Below are 16,007 nucleotides of genomic sequence, written 5' to 3'. Positions count from 1 at the left end.
GTGTGGCTAGAAAGACCCCATCACAGTGCCCAGGGCATGTGTCCGTCCACACTCAGAAGGGCCCCACCCTTGGTTGTTACCGCCATCATGAAATTCTTAATGATTAATCATTATTCATGATTCTTAACCAGGGGCCCTGCATTTTCATTTTATAGTGGGCCCTGAAAATTATGCAGAGGGTCTGGTGATGCCGACTCAGAAGAGGGGCTCAATTCACAGCCACAAGTGGGGAGCTGTGGCGTGGCCCTCACACCCAGGTCAGGGCCAGAACTCACAACTTCCTTGGAAGGAATCGGACTAGTTTTCATTCTTAGGAAGAAAGGATCTGACCTCATACTACCTCCTTAAAAACAAAAACAAACAAAAAAGGCAACTGCAATTCCATTTGAAAGATGGAAGAAGTATGCCAAGAAAGCGTTAATTTCCCTCTGGTTCTCGCCAGCCCCCAGGGGCAGAAGCTGTTAAATGCTCACTCGGAAACGCTAGGGGCAGTGCTGTTAGTTCCAGAAACCCAGCAAGGGCTGGGCCGTGGGGCGGAGCAGCACACAGCAACCACTCGGACCAGAGGGCAAGGAAGCATGAAGAGACATACTCACATCAAGGAATCAGTTATCCTAAGTAGAAAATGCAGGACACAAATGAAGGTTAACGGGTGGAGTGTAGCAAAAATTCAGGGAGAAGAGCTTCCCTGTGTGTTTGTGTGTGTCTGTGTGTGGGGAGGGGGTTTAAGTAAAAACTAAGGCTACAGGAATTTTTTTTTTTTAAATTAGAGATGTTTTTAAGAAGTGACAAAAACCACTTCTAAATTCTTCATTTTCCTGGTCAGGACAATTTTTCACAGGGAACCAAAGCTTACTGTAACACAAAATCAAACTGCTGTAACGGCTTTCAGTCCTTCAGTTTACTGGAAGATGTTAACAGACCACAGGGGCACGAAGGGCCGACCACCTGAGGTTCTGCAAACACCCCACACTCCCCAGCTCCCTGGGGAGGGCAGAGTCAGGGCAGGGTAGGAATTTCAAAGCTCAGCCTTCTACCCCCATCAGGGAGGCTACCCACAGAAACTGGGCCAGTTCAAGAGTGTGGGGAATCACAGGCCAAAACCCACAAACTTAATCAGGTGAAAGCCAGCCAGGGCAATCCCAAAGAAGCGATTTAAAGGAGCTTTTCTCTTCAATGGTTTGATCAACCAGACACTTGAGACTGGGTTCTTCTCGTTACCTGCCATATTCCAAAAGCGTGGCGTGGATTCGCGATTCTTCATCCAGCAGCTCCTCTGCTCCCTGCTGGCGTTTGTATTTTCGACGGGGCTGGTAAGCATCCTGAGAAGCGGATGAGACAGAGAGTTACTGAGCTGTGAGGAGGCTCTCCTCCTGAACCGGCTGCTGGGTGGTCCAGCCGGTGAGGTGCAAGAGTCCTTCCCGGTCACGGTGAGTACACAGCTCTCCGGCAGAACACCCGGCACAGGGGGCTGCCTTCAAGGAGTCTGCCCCTTTGATTTTCACATCCGTAGCAAACATTTCTCCCCATCTATCGCTGTCAACTCTGTTTCAACTTGATGCTTTTTTGTCCAATGACATTTTAACATTTCATGCAGTCAAACATGTCATCTTACTTCCTAACCCAGGGATTGCCAAAAAAAAAGCTCCTGTATGTTGCTTTTATAGATTATACATAGCTTTTTAATCTAGTTAGGATTTTTTTTTTGGTATAGTGAAAAGTAAGTATCTATTGATATCTATTTTTTTTAATGGAAAACAAAGGATCCCAACATCATCAGCTTAATAGTCCACCCTCCCCTTGATTTAAAAAACACACATAAAAACGTGCACCAGTATTATACTCTTCCATTCCTCCTGCTTTGTGAGTCTTCATCCTGTCTCCACTGTTCTTTTCCAAATTTCCTGGCTCCTCTTACACATTTTCTCTTCCAAATGAATTCTAGTTATCAGCTTGCCAAGTTCATCATGGAAAGCTGTTGAGCTTTTATTAGAATCACACCAAATTTATAGATTGCTTTGGGAGGAACCAACATCTTTATAATATTGAATCTTGCCTTGAAAAGCAAGGTTTAGGTTTATCTCTCTATTCAAATCTTTTTTTTATTCCTTAATAAAACTTTCCAGAAAAAAATGCATATTTTCTGCAATCACTACATATCCCGACTGTTTTACCATCCAGAGCCACAAACTGTGCAACAATCACAGATATATATGTTAACTCAGACTCTTAAAAAAAAAATCCTCTCATAGCAAAGGAAATCTCAATTCTTAAACTGTAATACCAGAAAAGACTAGATATAAACCCTTCAGAGATACGTATCTTTTTTTACAAAAGTGTTTTGAGGTTTATCCTCAAAAAAAGTTATGAAAACATAAAACACACCATCAGCTTTCTCTGACTTTTAAAATTATTAGAGTATGATTTAGTTACAAATGTATAAACAAATACAGATTACTCTGTGTAGGACACATTCCAAAATTGCGTGTGTGTGTGTGTACACACACACACACACACACACTCCTAAATAAAGTATATGGCATGTAGCAGGTGCTCAATTAATGTAGATCCTCACCCCCAGATTACCTGGTTTGTCATTCTGCCCCAAATGAAAGTCCTTTCTGGCTGCCAAACTGACATCATGTAACACCTCAGTAATATTTGCTCAGGGCTCTGGTGCAAGCAGGGAGCTGTTCATGCGGGGTATTCTAGCTCGTCCCTGGACCTTTTCTCTGCCACTAGACGTCACCACACCCACTCACTACCTGGACATCACCGGGACCAGCACTATCATCAGGTTTCTCCAGACAGTGGCATTTTAATGCTAATTAGAATTCTTCCCCTCTTGATAATCCTGGTTAACTTCATTACTATCTCATTTTTTCTAAATGAAAAGTTTCAAACATACAGAAAAAAAAATCCTTTCTGTAACATATATATAATCTCTACAATTTTGAGGAAGAGGAATGAGACAGGTTCTGGGACGATACTGGAGGGCTGTTCTTATAATTTGCTGCCACAAATACGCCTCGTTTGCTGCTGGTGCCTACGTGGATAGCAAGCTATAAATAGCGTAAAACAGATTTATGGGGAAATGAGAAGCATCATAAACCCATATGACGTCAGTTACTGTGTACGATCTAATTGCCACTGAGCCTCACTGTTACAGCAGCACTGTATAATTGAGCTTAACTACTATCTTCCCTACTTACTACTCACAGAGTCAGTGACCCCAGACAGGAAACTGGGATCTTCTAAAAATGGACTGATTCCAAAACAACAGCACACTGAAACCAACAGCCACAAGGACCTTTTACTCTGCCAAATGACGACAATGTTGGCCTTTTGTGTAATTATTCCTTATACTTTAAAGTAGCTTCCAAGCACCTTGCTTTTTGAATTTTATAACCACATCACGAGGCAGAGCCAAGGCGGATGCTGTCACCTCCACTCTGTTACTCAGTCTGTCCAGGATTGCTAGGATAGGTACCCTGGCTGCGAGTCCCAGGGGTTCCTCCTACACTAACTTGCCCCTGGGGGGCATTCCAGTCACCCACCTGTCACTTAAGCTGAGCCCTCTCACGAGACATCATACAATCTGAGGCTGCCACCTGCATCGTTACAATGGTTTGCTTAAGTAAAGGATCTAAATGTCAGAGGTTTCCATACCAACTACAAAGAACTATTGCTAAGTCACCCTTTAAAGCAATAAGAGTCAGGAACACCGACATCTAGTCCCACCTCTGCCATCCTGACCCAGGGAAAGGCAGTTCCCCTCAATGAGCCTGTTTCCTTGTCTATAAAATGCGGGTTGGATCTTGAAGGAGACTCCTAGTCTCTCATTCTTTGTGTTCTTTTAACCCTGCAAAGATAATGACTTGGTAGCATGATTCCATCAACAATTTAAAGTCTGACATTAATTTTTTTGAAGACCTATGCTTTTATGTATGACTGCACTCTTCAGAAGGCATGCAAAATCAGTTCCTCCTGTTGGTAATAGTGGCAGCAGCAGAGCGGCTGTCCTTTACTGAATGCGAGGCACGTGCCAGGTATGTGCTGCTCTACACGTGCTGCCCACCTGACCCTCACACGTACGAGGGCACCATCCTTGTTCACGTACACGGATGACGGCACAGCACAGGGTAACAACGTGCCCCTGGTCACCAAGGCTGTAAATGACAGACACAGAACGACTCCAGAACTGAGACTCTTAAGCACCCTGCAAAGTGTGTTCTACCTCAACTTGGATCACCTCCATGGTGGGCTCAGATCACTTGCTCAGCAGATGCCAAAGGATACACGAGTGGGGTTAAAAAAAATCGGTGATCCTTTTATAAAGCAGAGGCCCCTGTGCTGAGGGTCACAGATCTCAACTTCGCAGGCCCAGCCACCAGTCAGGTTCCCTCTGAGTCACGTCCCAAATGGCAGGAAAGGGAGGCAAACACGAGCACCAGGATCGCATCTGCAGCAATGTCCTCACCACGGCCACCAACAGCCACTCCCTTGTGGACTCCAGGAGCCAGCGAAGCCCGGCCCAGCAGGAAGCGGAGTCCCGGGGGCTGCCTGCGCTGACCGAGAAGCTCACCCTCAGGGCCCACCCGACACCCCAGCCCACAAGTCCCTGAACAAACACTGCTTTCCACCCAAAGGGGCACCACAGGTGTTCCCACCACTGCATGCGGGGCCCTGAAAGATCCCACAAGAAAAAGTGATCATAACTGGGATAAGTATGCCTGTTTTCTTCATGTCCACATTAATAAAATCACCACCACCACCACCATGGAGGCCCCGGGTGCTGAGTGAGGATTTTCTTTAAAAACTCCATTGCAAATGAGAGGAAGAAAAAAAATGTGTCTCTAGAGGCCTGAAATGTCTAATAAACACAGAGGTGTCAGGCTCAGTTTCACTGACAGGCTGACCAACAGCTACACGGGCCTTTCATTCTCGGTGATACAGCCCCAAAACGTATTGTTTCTCACTCTCTACCCAGGGCTCCGAGTGAGATTTACATCTGAAGATAGTCGATTAAGCATTATATATTTTTACTTCATTGTTTTTGAGCCAGTAATACACAGACTCAGTATAAAATTCAAACAGCGCCGGGTTTACAGGGGAAAGAGAATTTCCTTTCCCCTCTGCCCCTGGTTCCCTGGCTCCCTGTATCAGAGGTAACCCTGCCACCTAGTTCTCAGATCTCTGCAGAAAAAATGAAGCACATTTAAACAAGGAAAGCAACTAATTGGTTATTATCTGTCCTGAAAATGCAACTAGGAAGAATCTTTAATAGCATACAAGACTCCATGCTGGTAAGTGGAAAAAAAAACTTACAAACTTATAGTCAAAGTAAAATTCTAGTTTGGTATAAAAATGCACATTAAAAACACGGAAGAGGTAGGTACAAGCATCAAAAGTGGCTGCTTCTGTGTTGTTGGATTAAGGTTGATTTTCTCCCTCTGTATCTATCAACCTTTAAAAAAAAAAAACTTTACGGATGTTATAAACTGTACACCAATTTCATAACCAGGGAAACAATTACTCTGCTGTTCTATCACATCCTCTTATTATTACTATTTAGTACTGCCACCAAATCTGAAACCAGTATCTGGCTTCAGAGTGGACTCTCTTAGAGGTTTTCCATTCCTGCCATTTCCAAAATGGAACCGTGGAAAAGATGCAAAGTACAACTATAAAGTGACAAAGATTCTTTTGTTCTGTTTTAAATGAGCATTCTAAGCCTTTCACCACGTCACAGTTACTGCTCTTTTCAGAGTAATCACCTCGAGAGACCACATATTTATTCTTACAGTAAAAAAAAAAAAAAAAAAGAGCAAAATAACTCTATATATTATTTCCTGAAGAAAGAGAACTTACACCCAGGCACTGAGGCTCCATTCCCGTCAGCTCAGGTAGGAAGGCCGGAGGGTGGTGTGGGGAGGGTGCTGACCAAGTTCTGCTGGGCTCTGGCCCAGAGGGTTCTGAAAAGGCCCCGAGCTCTTCCCTGGGCCTTGTGCTGGGGAAGACCCCGTGGTTCAGGTGCACCGTGCATGGTGACAAAGGCAATCCCAGAGTTTCCCACGCAAAGCTCAGAAGCTGCTCTGCCTGTCCACAGCCATCATGAGAGTGGGAGCCTCACCAGATCAGCTCCAGTTCATCATCTGCCCTTGGGAGCTCCCTGAAGTTCACACCTGCCACTGGCACAAACGAGGAAGGGCTTTGGGTTTAGAAAACTGGAACTAAGGAAAACACAGGGCTGTGGTTGTGGCACGTTCAACCCATGGACACTGGCATGGGATACTGGGCGGGGACGCAGGCAGGCCTCCCTCACACGCACATGTGAGGTCAGCTTCTGGGCAAGCCTGGCAGATAGAAACCTCAAAGGAGCAGGGGTTTCTATGATTTAAATCAAAGGGCTATTTGGAGGCTATGACCCTACGTTCTTCCCTTGCAGAAGAGCTCAGGCAGGGAGCTTACCGAGAGGTCAACGACTGTTTTGATGGCCCTTTCTCTTCTCTTGATGAAGTCATCATCCTGCAAGACAGAACCCAGGGATTAAACAAAGCCTGCGTGAAGACTGAGACAACTGGACTGCCCAGCAACCCGTCTTACAAACTGACTTCTCTTCACAACTTTGCCTGAAGAAGTCTCAATATTCTAACACACTGGAATATATTCTGCATGGGAAAAAGCCAGGGCCTCTGCAGACGGCTTCAAAGCAGATCCCTACAGCCGGTCAGAAAAAGGGGGGCTACAGAGTGTGGCGGTGAAGACAGGTATTCTCACTTCAAATCCTCATGAGCTCTGAAACCTCAAGCAAGTTATTGAACCTCTGAGCCTCAGTTTCTCCATCTGTAAAATGGGGCCATCTATCTCAGCGAGTAGTCGCGAGGATTAAAAAGTAGAAGGCACATGATGTGCTGGGACTGGGATTTAGTATCTGATAATGAGCAGCTTTTATTGTTGCTGTTGTGATTATTATTAAACTGTTACTACTGGAGTGTCCTAAGCAGGTGGTCTCCCGAAAAGCTTTATATGACTGTACAAAAACATACTCATGCTCTTGAAATTTAGTGAAAGCTTTGGATCAAGTGCCAAAATTGAGAGAAAAGGACAAAATTGTAGGGCTTAACATGGAGTGCCTATTTAAAGAGGCAACTCTAATGAAGCAGGAGGCCCAGTTTCAGTGCTGACCAGGTAGAGGCAGAGATGCCAAGACCAGGTCGGGGCAGAGATGCCACACAGGTGGGTGGCAGTGCAGGGAGCCTGAGCTCACCCTGCCCCTTCCCAGGGGGCCCCCAGCTGTGCACTCACGTTCTCAGTTGGACAAGAACAGAACAGAATGCTGACCTCGGGGAGGCGGTAGGTCTTCTGGAACTGGGATATGGAGTAGGAGCGGATGTAGTCACCCATCTCTTCTTTTGTTTCGATAGCCCGCTTCACCAGCCACTGGGGAAGGAAGCGGGGAGACGGGGGCTGACGGGGATGGAACACCACCGCGGTAAAGGCCGACTCCGGGACAGGGCAAGTCATGAACCCAAGTCACAGAATGTGCACTGAGCAGGCGACAAGAGACTCAGCACACTCTGCCCTACAGGAAAGGCCACCGCTGGGCGTCTGGATGCTGGGGTCCAGTGGGACCTAGAGTTGGCAGCCGTGCAGGAGCCTGGGAGCCTCACTCCAGGTGCCCAGGCCTCAGATTCCCCCTCCACACCTACGGCGGAGGCGAGAGTATCAGTTCCTTTCACTGCACAGAGGGACGGTGGGAGCAAATGAACACAAGTACTAGAGAGCCCTGGACATGCCTGGCGCACAGCTGGTCCCCACCTCCCTGCTCCTAGAGGCAGATCGCACTGGAACTCACTCCTGCCGGTGCTGCTGCTGCCAGAGAACCACTGACAACACCTAGTCTAACCTCTTGCGATAGGTGAAAAAATCCCCCCAGTATTCAGACTTGGGAGCAGGTGTGCTGAGTACACAGCCCCCGGCTCAGATGGGCCTGGTGCTCACCGCACCTGCCCTCTGAATCCACACAACACTATAAGCTAACAGAATCGGAAGCTCAGAGACCACACAGTCCGTCCCCTGATCCACAGCCCGCGGGCCCCAGAGCTGTGGGCCCCAAATCGGGGGCTTTTTAGCGCATCTGAGCCGCATGAAGTTTCCCAGCTCCAAGGGGCTGATGTGCAGAAGGGGCTGCTCTTCGTGTCTGCCTACTGACAACTCCAGGTACCTGAAACACACACACACATCCCGCAGCCTGCGCAAGACCCAGGTGCTCTGAAGGTGAGAGTGCAAATGCAGAAAGCGCCTCCGCTTCTCCTCCCCGGCCCTTCCTCCATTCCTGTTGTTACTCAAGAACATACGGAGGGGCTGCCATCTGTCAGGGTCGCCATCTCTCTCCAGAGAGCACTCCTAATGCCTTTGGGTGGTTTGGGACAGTAGCTCTGTTTCCCCGAGAGCACAGCCAGGTGCGAGAGCACAGCCAGGTGCGGCAAGGTTTACACACGCACGGGGCACTGGGCTCCTGCAGGGACGGCAGGAATGCAGCCAGCTCAAGGAAAGGACGCGCTTAGGAAGCAGGTACCCAGGGCAGGGGGGCTGCCAACAACTATTCTTTTAGTTTTAGGGGATCATTTTCTTGTTGCTGGTATCCTTCATTCATCTCCATCACTCCACTCCACCCCACCTCCGAACAATGACCTCAGGCACCCACTAAAACCCAGAAGGGCGGGGCAGACGATCAGACAGCACTGGGAACCACTCTAGGCCCTTACCGGCACCCCCACCCCAGCACTGCCCCTCAACTCAGGAGGCTGACTCACTGCTCAGCTCAGTTTCACTCTGCTTTCCTCTGCATCTGGAGACCCAGTTTCTGGCCTTTCATAGTTGTTTCCTTCTCAGCTCTGCCTCCATTAATTAGATCTACACTGAGTCATTGCGGCTGGATCCCAGCGCTCAGAGGAGAAAGGCAAAGCTGTCTGAGTCACAGGATTTCCTTTGAGACTTGGCTGCTCTGTTTTGGAGTTCCCAGCGTGACAGGCTGCAGAGGGGAACTCTAGGAGAGCTGAGCTCCGCCACGGGCCCCTAGCATGCGACACAAATGACTACCCTCACCGGCTTCACATGTCCCGTGTGGGAGAAAATGATGAGACCTGGAACTCCCAGGAGCTGCAAGTTAGCTCCGCTTTTCTCCTGGCCGCATTCAGGGTCACTGCAGCTGCGCTAACGGCGGGAACGAGGGTAGCGAGCCTCTAGAAGCACACCGCGCGACCAGCTCAGTGGTGCCCGGTGGCTGGTCCGTGACTGCCCTTTCACTGGTGTCCAGCACGACAGGAAGCACCTCCAGGCACGTGGTGAGTTCTTTATAAGATTAAACATATTCCATTTGAAGGACTGTCCTTTAATCTAAAAGTGGGGGTTGAATGGCCTTTCTCTGGGGGGAAGGGCATAGCTCAGTGGTAGACAGCATGTTCGGTGTACACAAGGTCCTGGGTTCCAACCCCAGTACCTCCATTGAAAAAAAAAAGGGTCTTTCTTTTAGGATATTATAGAGAAAGATACTGGTTACTTAAAAAAAAAAGATGTCCATACGGGCCAAAATACAGGTGGTGACCACAGGTCAACCAGCATGTTTGCTTTAAAATTTTACAGGTCCGTGAAGTGAAGTCTGGTAACCATTAGCTGAGGCGCTCACACCCAGACGGGAAGCCCTCCAGCGCTGCACTCACAGCACAGAACATCAGGCACTCAGAATTCCCAAACCAACTATGGAAAACCACTCCGCCTTCATCGCCTTCTCACATCTAGACTCGATTTTTGGCCCTCAAAGTTCTAGCACAGGACTGAGCATGGTCTGGTCACTAGAGATCCAGGCAACAACGCCAGCCTGGTGGTGCTGGAGGTGTCAGTGACAACCCGCACAAGGAGGACCAGCTACCATCCCCGCAGCAGACATCCAAATGGCATCCCGAGTCAAAGTCTCAGCCTCAGATGTATAAACACCATTTACAAATTTCATCACACGTGATTTGAAGTCTAGAGCAGGGGGAGACTCCCAGTCACAGGAACAGCCCCAGAAACAACCACGTAGCACTTACGAAGCACTAAACGGGCCAATCCCTCAGCCAGGTGCTTCACACACATTAACCTTCTCAGTTTTCATCCATAGTGGATTTTCCTCCAGAAAGGGGGAAGGAATGAACGGGCAGGTGTTTTCTCCGGACAGAAACTAGAAGGCAGGAAATCCTCTGCAGTGTCACCAGCAGAACCTCCAGCTGTGTTAGAGCCATCGGAATCACAAATTTGATACGGTGGTGGAAAAAAATCATAGCATCCTGTCAGGTAGCCGCTATCATAATTTCTATTTAACAGGTAAGTTACGTTGTTTGTCTGAGGTCACAGAGCTAGAAAGTGGCAGAGTGAAGATCTGAACCCAAGAAGTCTCGAGAGTCCAGGCTGTTCATTCCTATACTATATAAACTTAACAGAAGCACGAGACTTCTCCAGAGAGCGCTGTGCAGCTTAACTCGTGGTGGCCGCTTGCTGGCGGAGTGGGAAAAGCACAAGGTGTGAAGACAGGACTTTACGCTGGAATCTGCCTCTGTCCTCCCTGGTTCTCTGCTCTCAAATCGATTGTCCTCTCTGAGTCTCACTTTGCTCAGATGTAAGACGGGGATTATACTAGATGCTTCAAAGAACGCTGCTAGGATCAGAGGCAGAGCACTGAGCACACAGCAGGCAACAAAGGTGAGTCCCTTCGCTCCTCCTCTTCTGTGGTGCCTGGAGGAGGGGCTGACACAGCAAGAGCCACGGGGCCCTGGGGGAAAGCTGTGCTGGAGATAAGTCCCTCATTAGATATTTAGTCCTCAAATAAGACCTGAATGCCTACAAAGTGCCAGACACTCTAGGAGATGCCGGAGACACAACAGGGAGCAGCTTACGGTCTGATGGGAGAGACACAAAACCACCCAGACGCTTGCATGTACACGTCCACACACCGCAGTAAGGAAGTGCAGTGAAGGCAGGGATGCGGCCATGTGAGAGGACACAGCAAAGGAACCTGTTCTGGATTCGGGGGGCAGGGGAAGCTTTCCTGAGGAAGCTTCGTGGACATGAGAGCTGAAGGATGAACATGAATTAGGCAGGTAAGGAGAGAAGGGAAGAGCTTCCCAGCCGGAGAGGAAGGGATCGTGGCAGGAGGAGGCATAGTACATGTGAGGACATTTGAAGACGAGTCAGAGGGGCTAGAACAGAAAGCACCCGGAGAAGCAAGAACTCACACGGGGCTGGACAGGCCGAGGGGACCAGAGCCTGGGGGGCAATGAAAAGCTACTAACAGGTACAAAGATCGGAGCAGGTGACGGTGTGAACGAGGGCAGAGCGGGTACTGAGGACCTCTCGAGGATGACACCAGAGGGGGTCATGTTCTGCTGTCACCAAGTAGACACGAGGCCCAGCAGATCCAGGATCCCGGCCAGACGGCCCCAGAGCCAGACCCCGTCAGAATTCAGAGGGCGAGAAACCCCGCAGACGCTCTCACCTGAACGACAGGAAATATGTGAATGAAGTCCATCCCCTGGATCTGGTGCGGCTCCAGCTGGTGTGGACACTTCATTCTTGGCAGGACGGAGACGATTTTTTCTGACAGAGCTCTGTTGGGAGAAAGCAGCGAGCAGGAGTGAGAACGCAGTAAGCGTCCCTTAGGCATCTCCCTCGGCTGGGCTGCACCCCAGAGGAACCTGGGGCTTCTCAGTACCAGACCACCACTGAGCTTCTCCTGGCTGGCGGCAAAGGGAGAAAAACAAGCACCATTTAGATGTGTGTGAGCACGGAAGGCCGCAAAGCCGCCTTCACCCTTCATTCTAAGATTGGGTTCTTCCTACTTTTTGTATTAAAATATTCTGTTTCTTTATGATGTTACAATCACACTTGAGGTACAACAGTTGAGTAAGTTTTTAACACCCCTACATGGTAAAATAAAAGTTATTAGTGCCCTGTATTCTTTTACATTTCACTTGCTGCTCTACTTTTTCCACAAGTCTGGGAACCACTAGGCTAAACATTCGAAACTGCTCTAAATATCATTTGGGCAACAAATACTTACCAGACCCTGTGCTGGGTGCCCAGAGTATTAAGACAAAACATGGGACCTCGTGCTTAAAAAAAAAATTTTTTTTGAAGTTCTCTACTCTGGTACAAAGTATTTTTGAAATAAAAAATAGCCCTTACTTTTTTTTTGATACTCTAAAATTAATCCTGGATTTGAGGGAAACTCGTGTCCTCACTCGATTTTCCAGAGAGGAGTTTTCCACTTCTCACGAGGGACACTCAGCTCTCTCTCCCACACCTTGCTCCCGGTCCTCCCTGAACTGCTGGGGGAGGAGAGGAGGGGCCCCGCTCCTTGAGGTCCCTGAGCCCACTCCTGTCTCAGCTGGGAGATAAGCACCCTGGCATGGCTGGATGCTCAGCTGAGCCCTGGCCTGGGGAGGGCGGGGAAGTTTTATGGCAGGAGTGACAGACGCACCTGTGTGCGAGTCCATTTCACCACAGACTTAAATCTCCTTCTCTAATCAGCTGCTGTTTGATCTCCAACTGCCTGGTTCCTATTTCTTTGATCTGAATTGGATCAGATTCAAGAGAAGAGAATGGAGATTATTTAGCAGGTCCACTAACCCCCCAAACCATAGCATGTGGACCTGGAACCTTGAGAAACAGTCACAAGCCATGACCCTGAGGGGCCACACGGAGAAATGGGGGCTTCTGGCTCAGCCTACTTGGGTAGTTTAGATTACATTCCATCTAAGACCCTTAAAAAATCATAGCCAGTAGCAGCTGCTGGGCCTCATTTACAAGAGTCAGACTGTTTTCTAATAGATGGAGGCCCTGGTGAACAAGATCACCAGGTTCTTACTAGATGCTTCAAATGCAGCAAGTTTGGGGTCTACCAAAAGTATTACTTATTCAAAGAAATCTTGTACACCTTTGTCTTTCTGCGGTTCCATAATCCTTCCCAGGAGACAGACACCCTTAATACCAACTTCTAACCTGGGCCTGGATGAGAGCAGTTATCTTACCAACATTGCCCTTAGAAGGTTTGATGCCCTCAGTCTTGGGAGGAATGAAGTAATCTAAGGACAAAAGTCAAACGGCTCCCAGGGAACAGTCCTCGGAAAACACTCTACAAAACCATGTTCATAACAGTTAAAGCTGCAGAGGGAAACAGTCACACTCCCAGCTCCACTGATCATAGTATCAGTGTCAAGTCCAGTATGTTAAGAGAAAAGAATGCGAAGGGAAGACTGGTCCCTACCGCACACATTCACAGAAGGAAGGACACCCACTGCCCAGGGAAGAAGCATAGGGGAGGACATTTCCAGCCCAAACAGAAGGGGGGGGTGTGATTTACCCAAAAGACCTGAGAAGTGTCGGAGGGAAAGTGTCACATGGCCCCTGGGTGCTCCTACAGGCCCCTCCCTGAGCAGCCTGTCCTCGGCCACGTGTGACTTCTCTGCCACGAGATACAGGGCCTGCCCTGGTGGGGAAGCCTGTGGTTGTCCAGCTCTTCCTGGGGCCCAAATGGGACAGTTTGGTAGGATTACCAAACTCATTTGTCCACATATCTAAGGCTCTCTCTGATCAGCTTTATTTTCTAATTTGATTTCTCTAAGACTCCCATGCCTTGTTCCTTAATTTCCTTGTAACTTGTGAGGAGTAGAGATAGGTGCTTAATTGGCCCTGCTCCCTAGACTCCAAGCTTAACAAATGAAGATGATCAACTCTGGCTTTGCACCCTTGCTCAGGGCGGGTCTTAACTGTTCAGAAGGGGCCCCCTGTCCAGCAGGAGGAGAGCGCCCTCTAGCGGCCACAGATCTGTGGGTCGGCCTAGGGTTACTGATTGCCTACAACCACTCAGCAGCTTGAGAACCAGAAGCTGGGACCCCCAACCCTAGGCAGCCAACCCTCTTTCAGACAAGGCTCTCCTGGCCACTCCTCAGAGACAGCCCTCTTTCCCCGTTCCCTGAGGCCCTGAGGGAAGGACGCCCAGGGTCATCCCAGGGTTTACAACCCTCTTAAACCCGCCTCCTAGAAATTACTGCCAAGTCTGCACAGTGTCAGCAGCGTGTGGAAGCAGCTGAAGGCACTAATGCTGCTGGGAGGGTGGACGTGGGGGACACACAAGTTACCTGGAGGCAAGGGGCATAGGGCAGGGAGACTTCTTGCAGAAACCTACCAGTCTCCATTCGTTCGGACTCTCCCTGTCGATCCTCTGACTTTCTGAAAATGGGAAAACGATCATTGCAGAGCTCACCAGGCAGGCTTCCTAGTCTAAGATTTTAACATGCCTACTTTTCATCACAGGAGACTGGTTTGACTCCTTTAGGTTTTAAGAGTATTCAGTGCACTGTTTCCTCCTCCACTGCAAGCAGTTTACAAGAGGGGGAATTAAACCAGGGTCTAAATTCCAAGCTCCATCACCTACTCTGGGACTTCTGGCAAGCCGCCCGGTCCCTCTGGTCCAATACTCCCATCACAGAGCGAGGGATAATCCCTGTCCTGCCTCTTCAAGAGTGGTTGTGAAGGTTCAACAGTAAAACGCACGTGCAAGTGCTCTGCACACAGGTGCCTAGTAAATGTGCTGTAGAACGGAACTCAGTTATAAACCTAAAATCTCATTTATGGGCCTCGGGGCCGAGCACCCTGTGGTGACAGCACTTTAGGACAGGCTGGGGCTGGAGGGCGGAAGCTCTTGGAACCCACGTGAAAGAAGGACCAAGGAGGACAAGGCCCCCGCGGAGGACACAGGGAAGACAGCCGGAAAGGTAATCACGCCCTGCGCTGCCAGCGTGCTCCTCAGAGGTGCTACTGGCCACCTCTCAGGTCCGCTGGGACACGCCGGGGGGCTGCAGACACCTGGCAGTATCAGTCTAAGTTGCACCCGACCAGAAACTTTGTGGGGAGGCCCCCAGACACAGAACACATTCCAAAACCAAACAGAAAAGATTTCTGGATAATTCAGTGCCCTGTGGCTATGGCGTTTCTCCTACAGATAATAAAGACTCAATTCCCTGATGTACTGCTAGGAGTCTGGTGGGGCTTTCTAGGCAAACCTCTCTCCCCAGCTTTGCCTTCAATTGCAGTTCATGGCTCTGCACTTAAAAGTCACACACCAAGCACTTATCAGAGAATACAGTACATCCTCAACCCCTATCCAAACCCTTTAGGGGCAGATGTTTCAGAGCTCAGAACTCTTTAGATGTCCGCAACTTTGTATACCTAAGGGGCATATACCATGCATTACGTAAGACCCAGTAAAAGCCAGAGCAGCACCCTATAATCAAAGAAATAAACATTTCCACCGCAAAGCGTATCAATATTCACGTAAGTGGGATCAAAAAAGACCGTAAACAGCCTCAAGTCAGGTCAGGTCAAGTTTCGCTTGCAAGTAAGTTCTGTACCCACACTTAGAACAAAAACCCATTTTCAGTGTTTTTTTGGAGTTCAGAAATACAGATAAGGGATTGGGAACCTGTGTGAAAAACACGATGCTCCAATATCTATTAAGAGAACTGTCACTGATGGGAAAGTATCACAAACCCCAGAGACACCAGCATGAAAAAGGGGCTAAAACCCACTGAAAACTCCAGAGGAATTTAGGAAGGCAGGCTTTGTAGAATCAAAAAATAGTAAGACTAGCCCAGAAAGAATGCAATGGAAAGGAATCCGAGAAGATCAGGGGTGTCACAGATGTAAGAAGCCATCAGTTCAAACTGGAACAGAAAGAGGCTTCAGTCTGGAGTGCGCTCAAATTTGCACATACTAACTACTAAATATACAATAAATAAACAACAAGTTTCTTCTGTATAGCATGGGGAACTACCTTCAATATCTTGTAGTAACCTATAATGAAAAAGAATATGAAAACAAATATATGTATGTATATGTATGGCTGAAACATTACGCTGTACTCCAGAAACTGACACAACACTGTAAACTGACTATACTTCAGACAA

General features: G+C 48.5%; 1 protein-coding gene across 4 annotated transcripts in view; it reads right to left on the bottom strand.

Moving 5' to 3' along the window:
* The window catches only part of CCDC93 (coiled-coil domain containing 93), an 82,441-nt gene that overhangs the window by 57,014 nt on the left and 9,420 nt on the right, over positions 1–16,007 (bottom strand). For 2 of the 4 annotated variants that reach the window (XM_032479318.1, XM_032479319.1), the window contains exons 4-8: positions 11,537–11,648; positions 7,345–7,443; positions 6,472–6,528; positions 1,222–1,322; positions 597–614 (exon numbers count right to left, since the gene is read on the bottom strand). In XM_032479318.1, the coding sequence (XP_032335209.1) occupies positions 597–614; positions 1,222–1,322; positions 6,472–6,528; positions 7,345–7,443; positions 11,537–11,648 (387 nt within the window). Of the gene's footprint in view, positions 1–596; positions 615–1,221; positions 1,323–6,471; positions 6,529–7,344; positions 7,444–11,536; positions 11,649–14,227; positions 14,247–16,007 lie in introns of those variants that run through there. The other 2 variants (XM_032479321.1, XM_032479320.1) reach the window with 2 other exon arrangements.

This window comes from Camelus ferus, chromosome 5 (assembly GCF_009834535.1).
Source record: "Camelus ferus isolate YT-003-E chromosome 5, BCGSAC_Cfer_1.0, whole genome shotgun sequence".
NCBI lineage: Eukaryota > Metazoa > Chordata > Mammalia > Artiodactyla > Camelidae > Camelus > Camelus ferus.
This window is presented reverse-complemented; position numbering and strand designations above follow the sequence as displayed.